The sequence below is a fragment of the Malus sylvestris genome, chromosome 11 (assembly GCF_916048215.2).
Source record: "Malus sylvestris chromosome 11, drMalSylv7.2, whole genome shotgun sequence".
Taxonomy (NCBI): Eukaryota; Viridiplantae; Streptophyta; class Magnoliopsida; order Rosales; family Rosaceae; genus Malus; species Malus sylvestris.
Genome location: NC_062270.1, coordinates 25,385,692 through 25,413,418, shown reverse-complemented (window position 1 = coordinate 25,413,418; position 27,727 = coordinate 25,385,692). Strand labels below are relative to the sequence as shown.

Sequence of the window (27,727 nt, the reverse complement as noted above, 5' to 3'; positions counted from 1 at the left end):
TATGGACTTGGATTGTCTGCCCTCTTAGTTATGGTGCCCTCCCATGCCCTCCTATTTTGTGCGGTCACGGTTAAGCCATGTCAATATTTTATATTAATTTTTTAATAAGATAATAAGACAAAAAATAATAAAAATATAAAATATTGACGTGGCTTAACCGTGACCGCATAAAATAGGAGGGCATGTAAGGGCACCACAACTAGGAGGGCAGACAATCCAAGTCCCATTTTTATTTCCCTTCACTACCCACCTACCCGAAGGAACCAACCTAATTATTGAATGAATTCAAACTCTCTCTCCCTCTCTCTCTCTCTCTCTCTCTCTCTCTCTCTCTCTCTCTCTCTTCATTAAATCTTCATGCTCCTCCTCACTCGCAGGTAGTTGTTCGTTATCTGCTCCAACCACAATACATGGACACATGTAAAATTTTCTTAATTTATGATCTACTGTTTTTTTTTATTCTTCTGGGGTTTGAGGACTTAGCTAATAAGGTAGGATTTAACAGGAACAAAAAGGAAAGATGGAGATAGAGGCGGCAGGTGGTGGTCATAGTGGCGGCGGTGGAAGTGGAGGAGGAGCGTACTTGTTGTGGCAGGATCTAAGTGCGGTGCTTCCAAACTTCAGAAAGGAAGCACCCACAAAGTGGTTGCTCAATGGGCTGAGTGGGTTTGCTGAGCCTGGTAGGATCATGGCTATCATGGGTCCTTCTGGCTCTGGAAAATCAACACTTCTTGATACTTTAGCAGGTTCTCTCTCTCTCTCTCTCTCTCTTGTGATCTTTCATAGATGAGCACTGCACTGGTAGCACAAAATATGCCTGTGTTTCACTTATATGGTTTCATTCCATCATCCTTTGTAGTTTGTAGATAAAATCCAAACTTTTCACTTTTGGTATTTATTTATTAAAAAGGATGAACTTTTGTATCCAAAACTACTCCTATACCCAATTTATAGAAAACCCATGATTTTTTAGGAAAGACTATGGGGTTTGGTATGTAATTATACACGTTAATAATCGTTACACCACCCAAAAGTGATGTAATTTGGCCAAAATTAACTAGTTTTTTTTATTGCTAACTCCACTTGTTCTATTAAAAAAAAGATTCTTTGTCAAAATGGTTTGGCTAGTTTTGGTAGTAAATGAGCTTTGAAGGAATTGTATTTATATATATCGTCTGGATGTTTAGAAATTGAGCAATCTAAGAAGAAAATATCTTGTTTGGTCACTTAATATTAGGTCTAATAGTATTCATGATCACTTATAAGATCGTTTCCAACTGTTGGGTTAAAACTTGAAATTTTAATCGCAAAAAAATTAGGCTTTAATCTAGAAATATTTTTTCTCCTCCAACTCTTCTAGGTTAAATTTTTAGCCCGAGATTAGTAAATGATGCATTTAGGATAATTTTTTTTCTTAAAGTAACTTTAAAAAAAATTATGTAGAATATTCTAATTTAATTTTATGAACCTTTTAACCGAAAAATATTTAGATTATGATAAATATTGAAAATCACTAAATTGACACCATGAAACTCGTGGAACACTGTAAAAGAATATGAACCACATAAAATAATTTTTTTAATTACTTTAGCCGTTAGATTTAAATTTGGACCATTAGATTTATTTTTATTTTTATTTTTACTGTTAGATTTGATTATATTAGATTTGAGCCGTTGGATTCAATGAATTTATAAAATATAAAACCAAAAAAATACACATATACGGTGGGTCAATCCCACTAACTCAAGGGGAATCCTAATCTAAATTTGCCCAGAAATAAGTATTAGGTTAAAACTCATATTTGCCCCAAGGGTTAGAGCAAGTTGAGGTGAGTTTAGAACCTAAAATTTGAGTTTTACTCCAAGAGTTGGAGATGGTCTAAGTGAGAGGTCTTAGGTTTGATTATCGTCAAAAGTGAATTTGATTCACATTATTGCTAGCACATTATGAAGCTTAGCCAACTTCCCCATCTTTTAGCATAGATAATATATATCGTTTGTTCAAAGAAAAAGAAAGAAGAAAATGCCCTTTTTAGTTGGAAACCATATCCCATCGCAATTCCCAAACCCATGGGATATACATATCCTATTGGAGTGCATTTTTGCTAACCACCTTTAGGTGGTGGTAATGCTCATCGCCTTATTGATTATTGTTAGATGAGTTTGATTTAATCTAGCTGTTAAATAAATTTCAAAATTTAAAATCATCTAACACCAATCAATTGGGTGGTGAGCATTACGACCACTTAATGGCGGTGAGCGACAGTATGAGTGCATCATATCCTATCCTAGGCTGGACTTGGTTTGTACAGTCCAAGGTTGAAGTCTTGTCCCACATTTTTGTTACCCAATAAAGAGCCATCAATTGCACTTGAAGGCAAACCAAACTTTGGCGACGAGTCTTTTGCTTCTTTTCTTTTCATATGACCATTTGGTATGGAGAAGGCAAATAGACAGAAAGATAAAATTGAATGCATGACTGGTTTTAAAGGCTTTTACTAGCAGCATGGGCACCTGGCATCTTATTTTTCCATTTTCATTGTTTCTTTTTAGCGATTTTTTAATTCAAACAAGGTCTAAAATTCCAATAAGGGGCAGAGATTTTTTAGTGTACTCAATACACGAGTTGGTACACTGTCTATTAATACAAGTAGACGAACAATGAAAAATATATCATCTCTCCGCTATGTCGCGTGGTGTAGTTAATGCAGTCTATAAAAAAGTTATTTTTTACTGAAATTGTGCTTGTTTATTTGACACAGGTAGACTATCAAGAAATGTGGTTATGACTGGAGATATTTTGTTTAATGGGAAGAAGAAAAGGCTTGCGTATGGCGCTGTTGTAAGTAAAGCTTTCTGTTTCCAGTTGCTCATATGAAAAATTAAAAAATTGAAATTCACATTGTAGTTTTTGATCTCATTGAGAGTCAAACTCAAGACCTCCCGCTTACTAAAACGGGTGCTCTAACCAACTAAACTACGAGAGCTGATTGCCCTTTGCTTTTATATAAGACATAGTAATACCGTTCAACAGAATATTGTTGCCATTGTTTAAGAATATATATCATCTTAATCAAGGTTCTAAAAAATGCTAGGCGCTAGTTGAATTTAAGTAAATCTATTATATTTGGTGTAAATAAATATAGGTTTATACTTAAAATATATATAATTTCATTATAAACTACAAAATAGGATGACATATATTTATGAAGTATTGGAACATAATAAAAACATGGAGAACAAACATATAATGCGTGTTCATTTAAGTATTCAACAAGTCTCTTACAATTTATTGAAAAAAAATAAAATGCAAATGAAAGTTATCTATTTTCTGTCTAAGTGAAACGCAATCTAGGCAGGTGCCTAGACAGGTCTGGACAGGCTAGACGGGTGCCTAGGCGGGCGTAATTTTCAAACGCCTAGGCATTAATCGGGGGTGGCCAACTGTCTAGCGCCTAGGCGGCGCTAGGTGGGGATTTTTAGAACAGTGATCCTAATTCACTATAAACTGTGGAATTCCAGGCTTATGTTACACAAGAGGATGTACTGTTGGGAACACTCACAGTTAGAGAAACCATAACATACTCGGCTCACTTGCGGCTTCCGAGTACTTTTACTAAAGAAGAGGTTAAGAGCATTGTGGAAGGAACAATTATGGAAATGGGCCTCCTGGAATGTGCTGACCGATCAATTGGAAACTGGCACTTGAGAGGTATTAGTGGAGGTGAGAAGAAACGAGTAAGCATTGCACTTGAAATTCTAACAAAGCCTTGCGTATTATTTCTCGATGAACCTACCAGTGGCCTTGATAGTGCCTCGGCTTTCTTCGTTATTCAAACACTTCGAAGCATTGCTCGCGATGGAAGAACAGTTGTTTCATCTGTTCACCAGCCAAGTAGTGAAGTATTTGCACTCTTTGACGACCTCTTCTTACTATCTGGTGGTGAAACTGTATATTTCGGAGAAGCAAAGACTGCTATTGATGTAAGAGAAGGAATCTTGGCACCCTATTCCGAGTATTTTAATATCTTCAGTGAATAAGTTATTTGAGCCCCATTTTTCTTTTCTTGTAACTAATGCTAATTCCATTTTGATTTTTGTAGTTTTTCGCTGAAGCAGGTGTCCCATGTCCCAGTCGAAGAAATCCTTCTGACCACTTTCTACGTTGCATAAATTCAGACTTTGACACTGTGACTGCCACACTGAAGGGATCTCAAAGAATTTGGGTGCATATTAATTCTTAACTCAGTTCTTTAATGCACGATAGGTGCAACGTGGTTATTCCATTTCATGTTTCCAAGTAAACATCCAAAAACACTTCATTGACTTTTACGTACAAGAATACATATCATGTTACTGCAGAATTTATGTACTCCTGAAACTCGCTTGCTGACCATATCGCCTCCTAGTAGTTAATGCCTTTTGAGTTGTTGGATTTTGATTATTCATGAACATATGCTCTTGAGATCTTGACGCGTTACTCATGTCATTGATATTTTGAGAAAATTTATGCATTGATCTCTTCTAATTATATTTAGCTAAAGTTACTCAGCTGCACCTATTAAATTTCTATCTTTCCTTAGCTGATTTCATTCCCCTCCCCCCACCCTTCTTTCGTTAATTATTTAGGGTGATGCTTTTCTCATAATAGTTGTATCTCTGTGTCTGAATTGGTAGGATGTACCAACATCAGCGGACCCTCTCATGAATTTGCCAACAGCAGAGATCAAAGCTAGGCTAGTTGAGAAATACAAGCGTTCAAAATATGCAAATAAAGCGAGAGCCAGGATGCAAGAAATAGCAGCAATTGTAACTTTTCCAACTTGAGCTCTTTAGTTCCATTTCTTTCTGAAGTATTTAAATAGGCATTGGTATATATGCATTGACTTGGTATCCCTGGAAACATATATGAAGTAGTCTATGTGTTGCAGGAAGGACATGTCATTGAAATGAAAAGTGGAAGCCAAGCAAGTTGGTGGAAGCAACTTTCAACCTTGCTGCGAAGGTCGTCTCTGAACATGTCTAGAGATGTGGGATATTACTGGTTAAGGATAATCATCTATATATTTTTATCAATATGTGTTGGTACCATCTATTTTGAAGTTGGCCACGGCTATAACGCAATCTTTGCCCGGGCAGCATGTGGTGCATTTATTAACGGCTTTATGACGTTTATGTCTATTGGAGGTTTCCCATCCTTCATAGAGGAAATAAAGGTAAGCTGATGCAACACGGATGTAAGTATTCATAGTGGCAGTGGTGAAATACAAGACATTTCTGTTGAGTTAAAGGCTTTTCATGCCTGTTTTCTTCTTGTAAACAGGTGTTTTATCGAGAAAGGCTCAATGGGCATTATGGAGTTTCGGTGTTCATCATTTCCAACTTCCTCTCTTCATTCCCATTCTTGGTTGCAGTTACTCTTAGTACTGGGACTATTACTTACTATCTGGTGAAATTTCGGCCGGAGTTTTCACATTATGTGTACTTCTGTCTCGATATATATCTGAGCATTTCGGTGATAGAGAGCCTCATGATGGTTGTAGCTTCTCTGGTTCCCAATTTCCTAATGGGTATTATAACAGGAGCTGGAATCATGGTAAGAAGATACACTCAAATGTTTGATAAGCTTTCCTTTTCTCTTTTCCATCACGCCTATCCTTCCTAGTGTATCCTTCTCAATAAAATGGTTGTGCATGCAGGGCATCCTGATGATGACCTCGGGTTTCTTCCGCTTGTTGCCTGATCTTCCTAAGCCGTTTTGGCGCTACCCAATTTCATATATCGGTTATGGCTCATGGGCACTACAGGTAAATCATAGTGAATCATCTATCTTTATAACACAAGTTGTCACAATGATTATGATAAATGTAAAATCAGATGGTATTGATATGTATTGTAATTCGATATGCAGGGTTCCTATAAGAACGATTTGATTGGCCTTGAGTTCGAGCCCATGATACCCGGTGAGCCAAAACTTACGGGCGAGTATATCATCCGACATATATTTGGGATACCAATAGACCACTCCAAGTGGTGGGACTTGGCTGCTGTTTTTGCTATTCTTATAATTTACCGGGTTCTTTTCTTCCTAATTCTCAAGTTCAAGGAGAGTGCGTTGCCAGTGTTTCAGTCACTCTACGCAAAAAGAACGCTGCACCGTCTCGATAAGAGGCCGTCCTTCAGGAAACTACCCTCCATTTCTTCCAAGAGACACCAGGCTCTCCACTCTCTGTCTTCTCAAGAGGGCCTCAACTCTCCACTGCACTAGAACTGGCATTGCAGTACTCATGAGAGTTTTGTAAGGAACAACTATTATTCAACTATTACAGTGTAATCTCTCTCCATGCTGTTTATGTAATTAGTCACTCTTGCTCTGAAAAAAAATCAGATAAAAAAGTAGGGAGTTTCTATATATATATTATCATGGAATAACGCAATACCAAGGTCGTTAGCTGGTTTATTGTAGTTTCTTTTGCCAAATTTAAATCCAGTTTCTCTGATCTCATATATGGGATTCATCAATCATTACACTTTTTAAAGTAAAATTGTTTAGACGTCACATGCTGCAGTCTGAATCTAACATTTTGCAAACATTATTATGATTTCCTTCCGTCAGTTTTTAGGTTATTTTAGACAGTTTTGTGTTTATATCTAATGTGTAGTTTCTATTTTCCGATGATGATAAAGAAAATGAAAGGTTCATGTGATTATTTTTGTACGGGGAAGATACGGGTACAAGTGGGTTTCCCTTATGGCTTGGCTCGGTTCGGGTTGGTTCGGTTTTGGGTCCAAATCACAAACCAAACAGAACACTTTGGTTTGCCTAAATTTCAAAACCGAAGCATAAGGACAAAAACCCAATGTAATCAGTTCACTAACGTTAAGATTCGGTTTAGTTCGGTTTGCGGTTTAACATGTATCAACTACTGAATGAAAATTCAGAGCTATGTCAAAAGTAAATATTAGAAAAAAGGGTAAACTTGATATAAGTTCAATTTTGTGAGTCATTATTGGATTTAGCCCAATTTAGTAATGCTCGATAGATCAATTTTTATAACTAATTATCCACTTGCATACAAAGAGCATTACATTACGGAAGCTCAAGCGCCATGCCATAGGTCTTCTCAAGAGGAACTTTCCACACTCCACTGCGCAATGAGTCATGAGCCATGATGGCTTTATAAACAACTATTACATCTAATGGTTCTAATTAAAAAAAAAAGGCTCTAATTAATTTAAAGTTAAGACAATTGTAATTAAACTAAGAGGTGATTTGTCAATAATGTGGAAATAAACTAACATGAATCTCAATTAATTAAAAGATTTTAATAAAAGAGTCACATTGCAAATAGAGCCTCCGTCTTCCTAAATGTCATTGTGACAAATTCTAGGCTTGTATTCCATATAGCCTGTCTTGGGTTCTATTCTTGGCACTAGTAAATCACACGATGGTGATCAAAGGAGGGTGAAATGTCTCTGTGAGTCTTCCCGGCCCCCAAAAGGGTGAACTGCCATGACGAAGTCACCAGCTAATCTTCTTTTTCATAAAAAAATAAAAAATCAAATCAAATGGAGAATTACACCATTGTTCATGAAAGCTTTCACAAATAAAGAAATTAAGATCATACCTTAAGGGTATGTTGAAAGATGAAATAATGGTAGGACAACTTAGATGATACAAGAAGGATTACCGTTTGGACCCAAAATATTGGGCATGGGCCGAATATAACTATGGGCTTGTCGCATACCGAAGATCTTCGGCCATGTCTTATGTTTCTAAAATTTGGACAAAGTCCAGCCAAAGGTAAGATGGCCAAATCCTAAGAGGTGAAGGACTCTTAGGGAGTCAAGTTGAAATGATTCGGTTGAGTCCTAATACGAGTGAAATTGTTTTAAACATTAGGATGAACATTGATAATATTCATAATATTCCAAGAATAAAGGTTCAAGATCAAGAGTGAATTGAATACAAAAAGGATCTGGGTTTAGAGTCCTAGTTCCAATGGGAGTGGCCGAGCTTTATGCAGATATCAGGTTTATCTGATAGAGTTTGGATCAAGGAATGTTGAAGAGGTACAATCCAAGTGGGACTCTACTTTGGCATGAAGTGATCAACACGAAAATTACTCCTTTAAATAGAAGAGGTTCTGGAACATTCAGAGGATCTTCAACTCAACAATCAAAACTGCGTTGCATAAATTCTCGCTCTACGCGGAACCCTCTCAAACCTTTGATAAAACACTAACTTGCCTAACTTCGTCAACACATATTCAATTTGGATTAACAATACTGTGTTGACAACTGGCGACATCTTCAGTTTGGATTAGCAACACTGAAACAGTAGAGTCAGGGGATCGAGGAGCACATTTAGTTTGGAGTAGCAGCATTGCTTCAAGTTTGCTCAACTATCTATTCAAGTCTCTGTCAGCGAGTTGGGATGTCACTAGGTTACAATTTTCAGCACATTGAAAGCAGAATGTGAAATCCCACTCTTGGATTTCACTATTGTAAATTACGTATTATGTATTAGTGAGACCCCGACCTCCCTTCTTAAATTCCCACCCAAATTTGCCACGATTTTACCCTTGTTTTACGATGAACTACTTTTACCAGTTCGTGAGTCCCGCGGTGGCGATCCGCAATCTTTGAAGGTTATTCCCTCAACCACCACCACCAATAGACTCCCCCCAAACCCAGGAACAAGACTCAAACAAGTTTGGGGGCAGTGGAGCAGCATAGAAGACGAATCGAAGTGTACCCTTTATAGGGTTTCCAACAGATCGAAGGAATTTCAAGCCACTTTCCAGTCGAATTGGACTTCGGCCTAGGTATAAAACTTACTCCTTTCTTCACGATCTTCATTTTGGTGTAATTTGAGAATTTTTAGAGTTGGGTGAATTTTTCCGGCGAGTTAGGGCGATCGGCCCCCGCATGCGGCGATGCGTGGCTCGAGAAACCACTTGATCCTTTTAGGCTACATTTGATACCTCAGTTCCATATTTGACACCCGATTAGTGACATTTTGTCATTTGTACCTATTTTCATTAAGGAAGACCATTTGACCATTGTAGCAAATGATGATCTGATCGTTGGATAGTCACCAAACTTTAGTATGTTCTTGTACGTAATATTTAAGAATTTTAGGAACTTACAGATTGGAAATATGGTGGACGGATCTTCCTGATTGGATTACTAGGATTGACTTTGGTCAAGATGTTCTGAAGCGTTCTTCAGTACTAAAAGTATTGTGTTATCCCAGGTGATGTGCACCTCGATATACATGCAAGTGACATCTTATTATGTTATACATGTTTATTGAACTTCTAGATGATACGAATGAAATGTACGATTTCTAGTATAGAATTGCGAGCCTGGAATCCTTTTAAAAGTATTATGTAGAATTTATATGCTTAAATGACAAGATAGATAGTGGCCATGAGAAATTGATAGTGCGGGTGCTTACATTGTAAATCATAGGGGTTGAGGTAGGGGTAAGTTGTGTGTGGATCAAACTGCACCATGTAGCAGTGGTACATGGATGGTCTTGCTTGGTATATCTGCGATGGGGGACCATACGTATTTCAAGGGTGATCATGCTTGGTATATCCATGATGGGTAATCACTACCTGCACACTTAGATTATGCCTATGGTTTTGCTTGGTATATCCGCAATAGGGGACCATACACATTCTAGGGGTGATCATGCTTGGTATATTCGCGATGGGTGATCATTGCCTGCATGCTTAGATTATGCCTATGGTTATGCTTGGTATATCCGCAATGGGGGACCATACTCATTCTAGGGAAGATCATACTTGGTATATCCGCGATGGGTGTGATCACTGTTTACCTAGGTTATGAGGGTTAGTTGTACTTGGTACATTTCGATAGGCGACCATATTTTAGTTGGATTTCGTTGAGTGGTCTGGAATCCCCACTCTGGTTCATTTCCATAAAGTTAGTCTTAAGCCCTAGATTCGAGTGAATGAGAATAATCACAGAAGACATTGTGTTTATAAATTAGATTTATCATGTTATTACTTGGAATCTAGGCGGGGAATTATGTAGAATTCCTTGATTAAATTTCGTGAATTGATATGTGATCTTGTTGATTGATTAACGTAGTTAAATGTTAATGTCGTGCATCTTTAATTCATGGAATTGATTAATTGGAGTGATTGTGGAATAATATTGGATATGATTGTTATTATTATGATTAGATTAGTTGACCAAAGTGGCTAGAGAATAATATTGTGCTTCGTTGGTTCTCTGATAGTTACATGCTATGAATTTTGGTATTATGTTGAAACATAGTGATTTATATGATGGATGAAATGGAAATCTTAAATGCCTTGTGGGTTTGTTATGTAGGCATGAACCTAGTAATTTCATGCTTGTCAAGTTCTAATAATTGATCGAGGAATGCTATGCTTTTCTGTTAGAACGTATTGTGATAAACGTTAGAGTTTAATGAATGGTGAATTATGAATGGCTTGATCCGATCTGAGGGTACATAGCCTTTCTAACGAGGAGGTTAGATGTAGTCATAAAGTATACAAAAAATTACTACGCAATTGGACCTTGAGTGGTGTTTTGTCCATGTCTTGGAGGTGGGGCATGATAGATGGACGAGTACATGCACCTGTCGATCCTGGACATATGCAGGGTTTGAGGCATGACATAGAACCCATTTTATGATAGGATATTCACAAATGCATTTTAGAGTTCGGTATTCTTCATAATTTAATTATGATTCAGCACACTTATATTTTCACGAATATAATTGAGGCAGTCAAACTCGGTGCAGACGATCCTGAACTTCAAGAGGCTAATATGAGTTCCTTCATCAGTTGCGATCGCTAAGATACAGAAGTCGGTAATGCATTCATCCACCACCACCATGTTGATTCTACTCACTAACCGAGCTTGGTCGACGAGTTAGCACGCATGCATTCAACCGAATGACGTAATTAGCTCATTTGCTATTCGGCCTAAACGTCACGTAGGTGTGATAGTTTTTAGGGCCAATCCTCTTTAAAATGGTAAGATTATAAGGGATGAATTTCTTTCATAGCTAATCCTCTTCTAATCCCCTCCAAATGAAAAACTATTCACTCCACCTTCAAGATACCTTGAAATTGATTGTTCTATATTCGAATAAATTATGTGTACAAAACAAGCCCATAAAGGTTTTAAGATCACCACGTCATCAATTTAATGAATTATTGATGGTGCATATTTTCATATATTTTTATCATATACTTCCTTTGAATTTTGTATATATGAATGGGTTAAATGCACTAATTTATATTGTTTTAATGTATAGGCATTCAATATTGGAGTTATGCAAAAATGAAGTAAAAATTGAGTTTTTTGGGTGTCTAGAGTATTAACTACACCAAGGCATATGCGTTACAACAAGAAGATGAGACTGCAACAGTTTTGGAAATCAAATGAGCATGGGAGTGCTATTCAATGGATTTAAGGAGAGACATAATGATTTGTTTTTATTATTTCCGTTTATTTTCATTTTATTTAATAAGAACTTAAAGTGCATTAGTGATAGGATATTAGTGGGGTTTTAATTGGATTTCAATTAGCCCTTAATACCCTTGCCGTGGGTTTTATATTAAGGAGATCCATTCTCCTTGTAAAAAGTCAGCCACCAAAACAAAACCAAAAATCATATATTCTACGTAGGGGTTGTGGCAAGGAAGGCCAGGAGGAAGAGCTACATTGAAGTTTTTCTTTGCTAGGGCTACGATGTAGCCTAATCATGAATATTTAATTGCCTTGTGTCATTATTATTATCATGTTTTTCTTCTTTATTGAGTATCTTTTGCTATTCGTATAATGCGCTTAGTTTTTATTTAAATGCTTGATCACCATCTAGGTTTAAATTAGGTTGATTTGATGCAAGTTAAAGTAGATGTCATACTTAACTTGGGTTTAGCTTCTTGCAATTGATACCAAAACCACCTATTTGTAGATGCCATACAATTAGGGTTTGTGTGATTTTCCAACGATTTCCATAGAGTTTAATGGGTTCGTACTTGTTTAAATTCATCTAGATGCCATAGAGGGTTAACATGTAAGGATACTTTTGATGTAACCAGATGTCATGACCGTCCAATAATAGGGAAAATTGATTCCCAATATTGGGGAACTACTTGAGCATAACATATTAAGGGAATTAAGTAGAATTGGTTACGGTGAATTCGGATGCCCTAGGTTTTATTTTCTTATATTTATAATTTTATTATTTCATGTATTTTTATTTTAAAGTCATATTTCATTTTTAGTTTAATTCAAATCTTCTATCTTTTCCGTTAAAGCTTCCCAATTATAATTTGTTCCAATTTAGTTAGTAAGATTTTTAGAATCAATTCGATCTCTGTGGGACGATATCCGTGCTTATATGTTATACTGTCATTTGATTCGTATACTTGCAAGCACTAAAATTCGAGACTTAATGAGGTTAATTTTTGTTATCTAATTTACGCAACAAGTTTTTGGCGCCGTTGCCGGGGAAAGAATTTGATTCTATTACCTACTTAATTGGATTGTTACATATTTTAGTTGATTTAGCTTTAATGTTAATTGTTAGTTTTTTTTTTCTTTCAATAATAAATTATTCCCTAAGTCTCTTGTTAGCTTACCTATTGTTTTCTATTTTTGCAGAAAAACGGAGCCACTTAACCTTGATGCCAAAACAAAATTCAAGTTGGGGGTGGATTGCCATCTACATCTTTGTTTGCCTGTCTCCTTTAAACCCGGGAAGTTTCTTCGTCCAAGAGCTTTATTGATTAATTTTTCTTTATGTACCTTTGTTGTCTATTTTTCTTTACTCTTCTCTTCATTTTTTTAAGTCTTATTCGTTTTGGTTCTAGAAAAATAAAATAAATAAATACATAAAAAATATAAACTTCTGAAAAATCCAAAAACATTTTAATTTTCTTTGAGTCTTGTTCTTGTTGGCTGCTTCCCAATTCATACAGTGATGATATTTGGTTTTTATTTTCTCATAACTTTTAAGAAATTTAAGCTTGGCAATTATCATACAATAAATGAGACCGAAAACACAAATAAATACAGTTTCAATATCTTGGGGTGCAATATGAGAAAACTAAAACTTAAGATCACTCAAAAACTGAAGAATGTAAAATGTAGTCGCCCAAATTTTATTTTATTTTTTGTAAGAAATGAACAATTACAAACAAGTGCCCCTGGGCAAGCAAAGCTAGAAAAAGTCCCAATGCCAAGCAGAATGTGCCTCAACGGGAAGAGTCTGCCGCCAAGACCTATTGTCATAAGAAAATTGACCAACACTAGTAAGAGCATCAACCACAAAATTGGCTTTATGATAAAGATGGTGTAAGTAGATCTTTTGAAACTTGAAAGCCAACTTTTGGATGCTAAACACCAGCTTGGAAAGATGCCTAGGGGTGGAGATTGTCTCACGAATCACCCTCGACCTCTCGGCAATGGAAATCCCTAGCTAGCACGGCTTGAACACCATCTAAAAGAGCTTGGCCTTCAGCAAATAAAATATAAGCATCACCAATCTTTCTAGCACCCACAAAACCTCAAGCCGTTTGATGATGGGCTAGATAAGATTTGACATTAGGGATAAGATTAGATTGATTTGGACATTTTAGACAAGATTTGTAACTCATGTATAAGGATAGTAAGATAACTTACTGTCTTGTGGATTCATAACAATCATGTCCATCTCATATTTTGACACAATAAACAAATGACTGGACTCAAGTTCATTTTAATTGATCACAACCTATCATATCCAGCTGACCAAACGGGCCCAATTGTCTCACAACACAAAGGCATAAGCAATTTGGGAGGAGGAAACAACCGAGCTATCAAAATTTAATTTCAAATTAGCCCCAATTATATGAGTCCATTGGATAAAGGAAGGTCTTGAGCGAATAATCTTCATGGAAGAATTTGCTGAAACATAAATATTTCCAATAATAAAAGCTTTGTGGAAAACAATGGTGACACTACCAGTTTTATGAAGAAAACCCATTCATTTCTAGCCATTCAAAAGTACCAACACAGTAAAAGAGCAACACATAAAGGAGCTAAAGAACCATCACAAGGATTTTTATAATCCAAAGAGGAAGGCTAATGGAACAAATCCACATATGTCAAAGCCTCCAATGTGACTCCAAACAACTTTACTAAAATGACAACAACTGCAAAGATGATTCATCATAAAATTTCAAAAGGTACAAACATGTCTCTCCCAAGGAAAGGCATAAATCTATGTTTAGGTCATTTCTAATCCTTGGGTTAAAACTTCAAATTTTTAACCTAGAAAATATGTGTTAATCCAAAAAAAGTTTTTCTTCTACAACCCTTATGGTTAAATTTTTAGCTTGAGATTATTAAAAAATGAACTTAGGATAATTTTTTTCTTAAGGTAACCTTTTTTTTTTAAAGAAAGAATTATGTAAATTATTCTAATTTAATTTTATGAATATTTTAACCTAAAATATTTAGATTCCGATAAATATTGAAAAATTACTAAACCAACACCATAAAACTTGTGGAACACTATGAAAGAAAACGAAACACATAAAAGAATTTTTTTTAATTACTTTAGCTGTTGAATTTAAATTTAGACCGTTAGATCTTTTTTATTACCGTGGAATTTGATCATATAAGATCTTAGCCATTGGATTCGATGAATTTATAAATATAAAACTTTAAAAAATACACATGGTGGACCACCTCCACTCGTGGCCTAAGTTTGCCCCCGAAATGAGTTTTGGGTTAAAACTCATATTTGCCCAAGGGTTGTAGCAAGTTGGGGTAAATTTATAATCTAAAATTTGAGTTTTACTCTAAGGGTTGAAGTAGGTTTTAGGAGACTTTCGAATTAGCCCTAATTTTTATGAAAGCTAATTATTGTTGGATTTTTTATTTTATTTTATGAATAATATTTGGTTACTCAAAGGATGAGTAAGAGTTTCAACTCAAAATTGTTTGTTGTCGGTTTATAGAACTTTGTATTTATAATCAGGACCGTTCACTCTGTAAAGATCGCCTTTGCAAAAACTAAGGTCATTTAATTATCTAAATGTATTGTTGATGCACAAAATTTGTGAAGACTTTGAAACAATGTAAAGTGTCAAGTTTGTAACCTTCGCTTGGTTGCTTCGGTCACCTAGTGATGATGATGTGTAAAGAGATAGAGATAGGGAAGCAAACACAAGATGTATGTGGTTCACCCTAAGTTTGGCTACGTCCACGGAGTAGAGGAGTTTTCATTAATAGTGAAGGGTTTACACAAATACATAGGTTCAAACATAATCATTATTAGTGAGTTCGAATGACTAGTTTAAGTACAACAATGACATTAGGGATTAATTGTAGGAGAATGACCTACTTTTATAGTTGAGGAGAGTCTTTAGCTTTTGTCCGCGGTCGATATGGGACTCGATGAGCTTCATTCTAACGTTGACATATGTTGCGCTGTGATTGGCCTTCTGGTTGGATGGAAACTCTTATGCTTCGGTAGGAGTGCCTCAGCATGAACCCCACAGTAGGTCCTTGAAGATATGACTAAACGACCTTAGTTATTTATTTTTTATTTTGGCCTAATTGAACTATTAGTTCCTGTGGTGATAGGATTGTTGGAATATAGCCTATATGGTAAAAAAAAAAAAAAAAAAACTAGGATTTAAGACCATGTGGTGAAGTCGGTTAGGATTTTTGCCAAAAATTGAAAATTTCATCAATTTTCTATTAATTATTAGCACTGAGCCACACATATTAGGATAAAACGAAACTCTCATTTTATTGTTAGCATGTGGGGCTTACATGTGAGACTAACTTTATATTTTTAGTCTCACATGTGAGACTCATGTGTTAACAATTAACGGAGAGTTGAAGAAATTTCCAACTTTGGCCTAAAATCCTAACAGACTTCACTGCAGGGACTTAAATCCTAATTTTTTTACCACATGAACTATCTTCCAACTATCACCACGGGGCTATTAACACAATTAAGCCTTATTTTTTTGCAACCATGATATTTACAAAATGATTTGTAATATGAAACATAAGCATAAAACTTTATGATTTGAAGACGAAGAGCATGTTTGGATGTGTTTTTAAAATGACTAAAAATTTTTTTGGTGAAAATGTTGTTAGAACAAATCTTTAATAAAAATGCAAGTAAATCCTGGAAATACACTTAAAGTGCTTTTGGAACCCAATTTTTTTTTTTAAAAGCGTTTTCAGTCATTTTAAAAGCACAACCAAACCAATCCTAAAAAATTTAAATAAAAAGTTCCTAGCGTTTTAGGATACAAAAAGGGGCGGGCAACAATGTAACGACGTCGTTTCCATCGTCTAGTCCGCTGAATACCCTAGCACAAATAACAAATACAAAAACACGAATACATAACCCCCCCCCCCCCCCCCCCCCCCTCCACTCTTCTCTCTCTCTCTCTCTCTCTGACTCTGAAGCTCTCCAATGGAGCATAGATTAGCGAACACATCGCATCTCACGCTGAACCAGAAGAAGTTCATCGAGACCGCTCTACTCGCCGACCTCCGAGCCGACGGCCGCCGGCCCTTCGACTACCGTAACCTCACCATCAAGTTCGGCAAAGAAGAGGGCTCGGCGGAGGTCCAGCTGGGCCAAACTCACGTAATGGCTATCATCACTGCCCAGCTTGTCCAGCCCTACCGCGACAGGCCCAATGACGGCACTCTCTCCATCTTCACTGAGTTCTCCCCAATGGCCGACCCTTCCTTTGAGCCAGGCCGCCCCGGCGAGTCTGCCGTCGAGCTCGGCCGCGTAATCGACCGCGGTCTTAGGTTGATTCCTTCCCCTCCTTTGATTATCGAATTGCGTTTGCTTTTAATTTGAGCTATACCTTGTGTGTTTCTAAAGTTTGGATTTTTTTTTTCTTTGTAATATATGGGTGATTGTTTTACAGAAAAAAAAAGTTAAGCATACATTTTAGAATGGGGCCGAATGCGTTTTAGAATGAGCTTGGCCACGTAATAGCCCTACCGGGATAGCATCACAATTTAGAGAAAACACTTCAAACTCAGTACTTTAGAGAAATGCTACTTTGGAACATTAAAAGGTATTTCACAACTAAAAACAATTAGAGCATGAAAAATGGATAATGCGGGGTTTTTTTTCGCCAATTGAGCTCTTGAGGTGTTTTTATTTTATTTTAAATAGAGCTTATAGTTGTCAGGGTGTTTCTTCTAATGTACTATTTTAGAATCCATCTATAATGGCTTTTAGTTTTTCTTTATTACATTTAGTCATGCTTATTATAGTTAGCAAAGTTAAGCTTAAGAATTCTGTCATTTGAGTAATGGAAAACAAGAAATAAGACATCTGTTACTGTGTGGTTGTGCATGAAAATGAATGCATTTTGAAGGTTTAGAAATGAATGAATGTGCAGGGAAAGCCGAGCGGTTGATACAGAATCACTTTGTGTTCTTTCAGGGAAGTTAGTTTGGGCTATTCGTGTTGATCTCCATATTTTAGATAATGGAGGGTAAGCTGTGTATTTGGACACTGCATCAAACTTTTGTTTCATATTCCCATCTTTATATTGAAATTTAACTTTTAGAAATAAAATGTGGACAGAAACCTTATTGATGCTGCTAACATTGCAGCATTGGCTGCTTTGTTGACGTTCCGGAGGCCTGAAATCTCCCTGGGGGGAGAGGATAGTCAGGAAGTGACTGTACATCCACCTGAGGTAGCTACTCACTCTAAGAAAATAATTAAGGGTGCCTTTGTTGAGAGATACGAAAATATTTAGTGCTGAACAATTTTAAAGGTCTATTATTAAGGTTTGTAAAAATGGCATGGGGATTTTAGTGATAAATTTGATTTTGAAGCTGGGCTGGTTCCTGGTTCTGTCTAAAAACACTTAAATAAATGGAAAAGAAACAAGAGAAATGACAAAATAAGATAGGAAGATATAAAGCTCCACCAGAACACTTTAAGAGTGTGGTCTCCTCGGCCCTGTTGGAGGTTTACTATACAAAATCTGTACAGGCCTCATTTGATATCATGGGTGGATAATCTCCTAATTTCAAGATACATTGAAGGTGGAAGTGAATGGTTTTTCATTTGGAGGGGATTAGGAGGGATTAGACTTGAAGGAAACTCATCTCAGCCCTTCCAATCCAACCATTTAGGGAGGATTGAAATGGATAAGTTCCCTTCACGAGTAACCCATCTTCTATCCTCTAGTTGGACATGATTTATTTATCCCTCCCTTCAACATACCTTGAAATGAGGGAGTTCTCCATTTCAGTCCAAACCTAGATACCAATTAAGGCAATAAATTCTCACCAGTTAAGCCCTAGTGAATTTCTTTGTAAACGGTTTGTATGTAGAAGTAAAAAGTTTCTTGAAAAGAAGTTCCTAATTGAAACAGAGGATTTCCATCTATTAACAAACTGAAACTAGACCCAAACAAAATAAGTGGAAAAAGATTCATTACCAAGAAGTACAATAATCTGAATCTATTTACCAGAAGACCTATATCTTGTGGTAATAAACATCAAGTAACACTTTGACACTAGATGATGAACTTTGCGAATCAAGACAAGGGGAAATATACATGTGTGTATTGGCGTAAATGCTGTTCTCACCAACGTTCAACTGTGTACACGATGGATAAACAAAATTTTAGAAGAAGAAAAGTGATGAGATTATTACATGTGTACCGTTTAACTTGAATAAACCTCTTTATTTATTATGTATGGCCTTGTGACAGGAGAGGGAGCCACTTCATCTGATCATACATCATCTCCCAATAGCAGTAACCTTTGCATTCTTCAATTATGAGAGTAGTGTGGTAAGCAAAATTTATCCCTCTGAAAGATCTATATTTGTTCACAACTTGGAAGCAACTTTTGTCTGACTTTACTCAATGCCACATAGGTGATAGATCCAACCCATGAGGAAGAGGCTTTTATGGGGGGGCGAATGACTGCGACAATTAATGCAAATGGAGATGTTTGTGCTATTCAAAAAGCTGGAGGGGAGGGTGTCTTGCAGAGTGTTATAATGCAATGTTTGCGAATTGCTTCTGTCAAGGCTGGTTCTATGACAGAGAAGATCAAGAAGGCGGTGAGGTTTTCTCTTTATGAAACAGTCTTGAATACTTGAGTTGTTTCTCTTTCACTTGAAAGAAATATTAACCCTTTACATAATTCTAGAATTATAAAATGAACTGGTATCTTTGATTTATATGACTGTTGTAGAAGGCAAATAACAGTATCTCATTGTCTCTGAAGAACACATAAGTGACATTTGTCTTTAATATTTCTTGAAAGGTCTCTTTTAAAAGTATTCATGACCAGAAGTGACTAAAGAAGTGTTGACTTGAAATATATATTTGGATATAGCATATTCCATCTGGAAAAGTGGTATCTGATCAAATGTGTGTCAGCATTCTCATGTTTTGGCTCCTTTTTTAGTGTTTACTCCAATTCAAATGCAGGTTGATTCATACAACACAGAAAGAGCATTTCGGAAGATCAAGCGCCATACGTCTTCTGTCCCCATGGATGTTGATAGAGGTGCTTCTAATATAGGTGTGCAGCAGAACTCTTCTTCTGTTAATCATATGGAGAGATTAAAGCGGATGTCTGAGGAAGGAGTTGCAAATCAAAGTGAGGGTGCTGCAGGTGAAACTGAATTATCAGAAAAAAGACAAACTAATAAGGGTAATGAAGATGCGAAGAATTTTACTGGAGGCCCCTCAAGTTGGTATGGTTCCAATCTTATAAAAATTAGGGCCTTATCATTCCTTTATTATCAATCAATGTGTGAAAATGGCTTTAAAAGATTGGATGTTAGTGGACGCTTGCCAATTTGCATTGTGCTTCCTGTCCTCTATTAATAGTACTCCTCTTTTGTACACCCCTTGTAGGGTATTCTTTTCTTAGGATTCTGAATGAACTTCCTTACTTAAAGAAAAATGCCGTAAAAGAACAAATTTAGCAAATGGAGTTGGAGAACCATTTTAATTTTTAATGGACTGTGTGGTAGAAACAGTTGGTGACCCAGCCAAGCAAAAAGAAAATCATTAATAAAAGGAACTGTTATTATTGGCACTCCAGCAGTCCTCTTCTTCTTTTTATTAGGGAGAATTTGCACATGGAAAGGTAATAAATTGAGAAGGTGTTTCTTTTCCTTTTGCAATGTAGAACCTGGGGGTCAATTTCTGGGTTAGAGTTGTTAGTTATCATATGCATTGGGTTGTTTCAGTTTTGATTTTCCCAATAAGAGAGAGATAGAGGCTTCGACATCCCTACTGATTTATCCTATACTAGTTTATTTTTTTCAATATTAATTTGTTTTTCTTTTTCCTCAGGGATCCTTACTCAAATGGTGTTGATTCAAATATTTTAAAAGCTTCCCATGCTACTCTATCGTGTCTTCACCTATAAGAGAAAGAAATTACCATTGTACATATTGCTGCTCTTTGTCACTTTTATAGCTCATCCAAGAGATTTTAAGACTGATTTTAATGTTCTGCTCAGCCTTGTGGAATGTGGAATTAATTCATACATATGGGGAAATTAATATTGGTTAGGACTTGCAAATATTTATGTTAGGTCTGGTTTTTTGCCCTTTTTGTCTACCCCAACTGTAGGAAATTGCATCAAACTTCCCTATTAAAGATAAAAAATATCCCAAGACACAAATTAGCATTGTATTACTGTACAAAATTTACTTTTTTGTGAGCTACGCCTTTTTTGGTCTGATGTAATGAGAATGTTTACTAATTGATAAGATGTTTATTTAGGTATTGTCACTAAGTGCTCCAGTTACGCATACATATACTACATAACACTCTTGTATGGATGCATACTTAGGGGAGGACTTTTATTTACATGCATTCAGTCACCGTATGCATGCACGTGCACAGATATATAAGAGATGGAGAGAATTCTCATCCATGTTAGGCATGACATGTGCAGGAATGTCGATGCCTAATCAGAAACCAGAGGACTCAAAAGGTGAGGAAACAACCAGTGAAGCCATGCCAGAGGAACCTCCTGAAGATATTAATCCAATGCCTTCATCCATTGAGGGAGCTGAAACCGCAGAGCGAACAAATGGAGAGAAAACCTTGAAGGATGCTGTGAAGCCCAAGAACAAGAGACCTAGGAAAAAGAACGGCTCCTCTACTGGTCCAAGCTAGATGGATTTTTTCTCATCGCATGTATGGTGTTATGTGGACATATTTTCTTGTGCTCTTCTTTATACCTTGAATGTAGATAGCTTAATTCGTTGAAAAGAATCAATATGTTTAAAAGCATGGATACTTCGTTTTTGGTACTCAGCAATGGTAGGAAAAGATTGATTATTTTCAATCAGTATTTTTTCATAATGTATTCGAAATTTGCTTTTTAATGTATTATAAGTGCATGCAATGTTGTTTGTTTGATTTTCGTAATTTAATTATATGTGCTTTCGCCAGTTTCTTGCTAATTCAAAGATATCTGCATTACGTGCCAGATACTTAGGTGTTGCAGTTCTCGTTGGAACTCATGGCAGGGAAAAGGAGTAGGTATGTCTCTGGTCGACTGCAAAGTGATGCGGGGGTATACATATATGACGAGTAAGTTGAGATGCTGCTCAATTGTTTCTAATGCAGTTGTTCATGTAGCGGATCAGTGTAGTCTTGTTTTGTCTGCTCTTTGTAGATTTGTAGTGCAAATTGTACATGAGCGAGGTTACCGAAATTACTCAAATTTTGTTGTTTCACACTTGAAAATGATAATTCCCTTCATGTTTGAGCGAGGTTTCGACTATTTTGATGTTCAACGTAGTCAATGCCAATGTTTAATGTAAGGTTAGTGTGGATTCGTATGAATTGATAGGTCATAACCAGTTCGATATCGATGTCGATGTCGTTGATGGAACTAGTTGCATCCCAATTGTACTTGCAAACGTTTGGACCACTGATTTCAGGCTTTTAACTTCTGATTAAGTCAAAATTGGTATTGGTATTGGCATGGGTAATTTAGGTCACATTTCTAACTATTTCATTTTTTTAGGAAGTTGTTATTAACATTTCAAAAATTTCGTTTTGCACTTCAAACTTTCTATAAATAGAAAGAAAAATACCTTTGTGAGGAGTGCAGAATGAGATTTTTGAAGCGCTAATAACAATACCCTGTTTTTGTGGTTATGTTGGAAGATTTCGAAATCTAGACATAGCATACTCCTACCCATTCCTAATTTCCTATCCACCCTCACGACTAGGTTGACTGTTTAATATTTTGTCTTTAGTTTTTGTTTGTATCATACTTGACCAATCCCGAAACTACCAAGCAATGGTCAACTTCATACTTTCAAAGGCCCACTGAGGGGTTCATGCTAAGGCACTCTTGTTGAAGCCCTAGAGTTTTCCTCCACTCAGAAGGCCAATCACATGTCAACGTCAGAATAAAGCTTACAGAGTCCCACGTCGACCACATACGAAAGCTGTAGACTCTCATGTACTATAAAAGAAGATCATTTCCTACAATTAATCCATAATGTCATTATTGTACTTAAACTAGTCATTAGAACCCACTGATGATGTTATGCTTAAACTTATATATTTGTGTACAACCTTTACCATTAATGAAAACTCTTCTACTTCGTGGATGTAACCAGACTTAGGGTGAACCATGTACATCTTGTATTTGCTTCCCTATCTCTATCTCTTTATATATTACCATCACTAGGTGACCGAAGCAACCGAGCATAGGTCACAAACTTGACACTTTACGTTGTTCCAAAGTCCCACTGATTTTGTGTATCCACATTTGGCGTCGTCTGTGGGAATGTCACTTATTCCTACTCTCTCTAGCTTTGTCAAGCTAGTTTCCATCGTTTGTACACTCTCATTTGATTAGGCATCTATTTCCAACATGGGAAACAAAGGAAGCCACAACACGTAGAACAACACTTCTTCGTGCCTAGTGTGGGACAACGAAGGAAGGAAAGAAAGAAGTTTGCTCTTCAAGTTAAGGTCGAAGAGCTTGAGGCTCAAAACAACAAGATAGCAATAAAGAATGAGATCCTCTAAGAACAGTATGAGAAACTCTTTGAGATGCTCCACGAGGGTAGGGAGACTCAATCTCACGAGCCCATCACCCATGTGGATGTTAACCATCACCTGGGTGCCCCTCAACATGAAAGGTCACCGTTTTTTAACATGGATACTCTTAATGAGGAACGAACTACCCATCCATGTGTTGGTCAACGCGAGACTTCTCTCAACCCAACTGCTTTGACCCGAAGTAGGAGAAGTGGAGGGAGGCACCTCCTTGCAAAAGGAGTGGAAGGATTGAAGGTTGTTTATCGTGATTTTCGAGACTTCTTAAGGCAGCGTCGAGAAAACCCTATCCACATAAGCTCAAGGATCAAAGATCCAAAGGTTATCGAAGGGCCTAATCTTCTACCACAACATAGGCCAGCCCCCAATCCAAGAAAAGAACGACAAGCTTTTGAGGGATAAGAATGTGTAGGAAACTCAGGGGACTTTCAATGGACACGTCCTGGAAACGAGTACGGTAAATCCAGGGAAAGGCCACATGCATTTGACCAAACTTCCTTACTTCCAAAGAGGAAACTTACGAAGAAGAGTTCTAATGGTGCCTAACTCTACTAAGGACCCCTTTATCTTGCAATTCCTTGAAGAAGTGAACAAGCTGAAGGTCGAGCGTCAGGCTAAAATACCTGACAAATCAGCCAAGGCTAGGCCCTATAACAAAGAGGAACATTTGCACCCCTCTACAAGGAAAAACTAAACAAAAGCTTGGCTTACAAGCATATACTGGGAGGGAAGATCCAATTGAGCATATCCACGTCTTCGAATCTACCATGGCATACCGAATACACAATGATAAAGAACGATATCTCATATTCCCCTCAACTCTCTTTGGTAGAGCTCTCAATTGGTATTGTCATCTTCAACCTAATACCGTGGATTCCTTTGCTGAGCTAAGAAGACTTTTCGTGGCTTAACACATCTTCCAAGCTGATCGCTTACACTCCGCTGATGAGTTATACACCATTCATCAGAAATTGGACGAGTTATTGCGTGAATATGTCGGTCGTTTCAGTCACGAGTACTCTCGTTACGTTGATATAGATGATAAAACAACACTCAAGGCCTTCACAGTAGCCATGCGTGAATGCTTCTTCAAGTACATGATCAATGTTAACACTTGGAAGACTTACTCTGAAATGATGATGCAAGCTTACAATCATGCCTTTGCTGAGGCAAGGGCATACCAAGGGAACCCTCATATGGTTAACCCATATCAACAAGTGGGGCGTGGAAGTCAAGTTCTACCAAATGAAGAGGTTTTGGCTATTCAAACACCTATTGCATCCTTTTTTGCATCACTTAGCTACTCGCTAAGTCACCAAACGTATTCATCTTTTGGTAAGAGGAAAGATCTTTACTCTCAGCAAGCTTATTACAACAAGAGGGATAAATGTTCATATCAAGACAAGCAGGGGTGAACGTAGCTTCAACTATTATGACCGTGAGGTCAAACCTTGCTCTTTCAAGGTGGGGGGACTAGGTGATGAAGGAAATGCTATTATAAGAAGGAATACACATTACAAATGTTTTGACCCTCCACCATTATCTTTTGTAACACAAGCTATTCGGCAAATATTTAATGAAGAAGGAATCAGACAACTTCATCTGAGTCTTTTACATTCCTAGCACTGGAACACTTGGTCTACGTTGACATACCTCTATACTGTAACTCAGAGCATCAACATGCGTACTTTGACACAAAGTAAGTGAAACTAAGTGTTACAACCAACATGGTTCACATATCCAAAGCATAGATTCCTTCATGCATAACAAAACACTCATAAGCATCACTCATATCAATCAACATAAACATCATACATTTCAACACATTCATACATAAGCCAACTAAGCTTCGAAGGAGTGTCAACATACTTTTTATCATTCGACACTTGCTACAATGTGCCTCAGCACCTTGCCCTTATTTTCACTAACCAGGTGATGAAGGAACTCACATTCGTATCACCAACCAAGTGATGAAAGGTACAACCCGTACTCTAATATCATTTGACAACTTGCCACTCTTATCACCAACTAGGTGATGAAAGAACTCACCTTCATATCACTAACCAGGTGATGAAGAGTACAACTAGTACTATTAATAAACATTTTTGCCTCGGCAACTAACCATTCTTCTCACCAACTAGGTGAGGAGTGGTACAGTTTGTACATGTGAACTCTTAGCATTCACAAATAATTAAAAACCCTCAAGCTTTATAACTTAAAATGGGGATAAGCAAGCCTAGCTCAACCTAACTGGGGGAACACTTATGCCTAACAAGGGTTATAGTCACCAACGAAGTCTTATTACAAGCCAACAAAGGCTTCAATGTTGGAGGTAGGCGCAGTTTGGTTTGGTGCGGTTTTGAGTGAAACCAAAACCAAAACCGCAAGTTTTTGTGGTTTGGTTCAGTGCAGTTTTAAGGCTAAAACCTAAATGAAACCAAACCATTTGGTTCGGTTAGGTTTGGTTTTAAACGGTTTTGGTTTGGTTTCATTGTTTGAAAAGGCTATTATGGTTACCTAGTAGTATCTCATTTCATCCAATTCAATAAAAAGGTTTTGGTGTTTGAAAAAGCTATTGTGGTTACCTAATGCATTATGACATTATGAAAAATAAATTGTTCATCCAATTCAATAAAAAAGTTTTGGTGTTTCAACTTACTTTGCGACTCGTAAAAAAGACCGGCACCAAAAATCACCAAGTGAAAGTAATTGTAATTTACCACTAACCTCATTGTCCGGTTGAATAAGCAGCTCACCAATGAACTGGTAGACCGATCCAACTCGAAAACTAAGCTCCCGAAGGTCCTTAGTGTCCATTTTTAATCTCTCACTTTCATCGACAATTGTGGCAATGGCTGTCTCTACAGAATAATCTTGTAACCTATGAACGAAGCAAGGATACTAATTCATAAGCTGCTGAATGATATCGAAGAATAAATATAAGAAATGCACTCAGTTCATATTGTCTACTTCATGCACATCATGCTACCAATGTGCCATATCCATCCTCCTCAATAAACCAACCGGAGATGCCACATTCGCCTCAAGAATATCTTCTTGGACAATTCTGCATCATTTCCAACACACTACCATCTTGATGGTCATCTAACTATATCAAAATCAAACCACAATTGTTCCGAGCAATGTTGTCTCAGATTCACAGCACCAAAAATGCTGAAACTACGTATCTACATACTCCGTATGATATACTCCACCTCTATTCATCTTTCTTTTCTTCCCTAGGGAGAAAGACTCCCTTGTAACGGGGTGTATATCCTTATGTTCATCTAGCTTTCATCACGTGCACGTGGCATAGTGCATTGAGAGCTATAGTAACATGGGAATATGGACCCCGTGAGAGGCAAGTTTTCCTCGTCCGCAAGACCAACATAACCAGCTTTAGCTATAAATTACTTGTACCCTATTAAGCCACTATAAGTAGAGTTATAAGATTTATGATATCAAAGAATTGAATCTACACATTTTGAACCTTCCAATTTTAAAACTATGAAAATTTCGGAACTAGAGGTCTGAATAAAACTTAAGGATTTAATTTGTTACAAATGATTAGAAAGCAAATAAAAGAGGAACACAATCACTATTATGATGTGGTTGAGTCCATACTAAATGTATGGACTCAATGAAATAACCAATTAGAATTTAACATTTAATAAAGTCATGCAGTTTTGGTTTTGGTGCGGTTTTCAAAAGACAAAACCGAAATCAAACCGTTTCCTACGTTGCGGTTAGGTTTCAAAACCGAAACCGTTTCAAAACCACAAAACCAAACCATTTGGTGTGGTTTGATTTGGTTCGTGTTTTGGTTTTCGGTTCCAAGTGCTCACCCCTATTCAATGCATGGTATACAAAGATCAGGCTCTTCAACCCTTTTGCATCTGTTCTAGACATTTTCTGTCTATAACAATGCAAATATTACAACTCGTAGAAAACTTCATACACTCTTGATCAAGACTGTGCAAACCAAAATCAATTTATATGGTTCCTCCGAACCTTCAACTACTACAATATGTGGTTTGCCTCGCACACTCTTGCTTAACAGTGTGGAAGCAAAATCTGGATATGTGGTCTTTCCCACATTTTCTTGTCCCTAGTTTAAAAAAAAAAAAGACGCCAAAAAAAGAAATTTTTCTGCCAAAAAAAAGAGGTTCAAATTTCCGAAATTAATTAATGATTTTTATCACAGATGGTCCTTGAAATTGACCTAACTCGTCATATTGGTCCCTCAATTTGAAAATCAATTAATGTCGTCCCTAAATTTCACTAACACACATCAATTTGGTACCTACCATCCAAATCCATCAAATTTTCTATTAGTTTGCTGACGTGGCACATAAGAGCCCACCCAAACAATTATTTGGCACCATGTAGACAATAAAAAATATTTTATTAAAAAAAAAAAAGTAAAAGCCAAACTAACAAGTAAACAGCAAACAAAAACAAAACATATTCTTAAGCACCTGATCCTCTTCGTCATATGCCAACCTCTCCCCCTCCCCCCCCAAGCTCAGTCACACCCTGGTCGCAGTTGTGTTGTTGAAGCTACCTGTGACTGACCTGAATCATTTTCGTCGGAGA

At 36.9% G+C, this 27,727-nt stretch overlaps 2 protein-coding genes across 4 annotated transcripts; both read left to right on the top strand.

Annotated features, from left to right (window-relative positions):
• Positions 1–452: 452 nt before the first annotated feature.
• On the top strand, positions 453–6,504 carry LOC126591024 (ABC transporter G family member 15-like). Its single transcript, XM_050256550.1, has 9 exons — positions 453–746; positions 2,762–2,841; positions 3,522–3,983; positions 4,103–4,225; positions 4,677–4,808; positions 4,931–5,215; positions 5,323–5,595; positions 5,699–5,806; positions 5,911–6,504. Exons 1-9 carry the CDS (start codon positions 521–523, stop codon positions 6,265–6,267), a joined length of 2,046 nt encoding a protein of 681 aa, XP_050112507.1. The 5' UTR covers positions 453–520; the 3' UTR covers positions 6,268–6,504.
• A 9,928-nt stretch (positions 6,505–16,432) lies between these two features.
• Positions 16,433–21,836, top strand: LOC126591027 (exosome complex component RRP45A-like). Of its 3 annotated transcripts, none has more exons than XR_007612222.1 (9): positions 16,433–16,847; positions 17,453–17,548; positions 17,641–17,755; positions 18,785–18,865; positions 18,952–19,140; positions 19,514–19,782; positions 20,390–20,483; positions 21,000–21,244; positions 21,541–21,836. XR_007612222.1 is itself a non-coding variant. In XM_050256557.1 (9 exons), the coding sequence occupies exons 1-8, from the start codon at positions 16,501–16,503 to the stop codon at positions 21,221–21,223; spliced, it is 1,398 nt and encodes a 465-aa protein (XP_050112514.1). In that variant the 5' UTR covers positions 16,433–16,500; the 3' UTR covers positions 21,224–21,244; positions 21,541–21,836. The 3 variants fall into 3 exon arrangements, 1 of the variants encoding a protein (XP_050112514.1); XM_050256557.1 differs by having other exon boundaries at positions 20,390–20,451; positions 20,985–21,244; XR_007612223.1 differs by lacking the exon at positions 20,390–20,483.
• Positions 21,837–27,727: the final 5,891 nt, after the last annotated feature.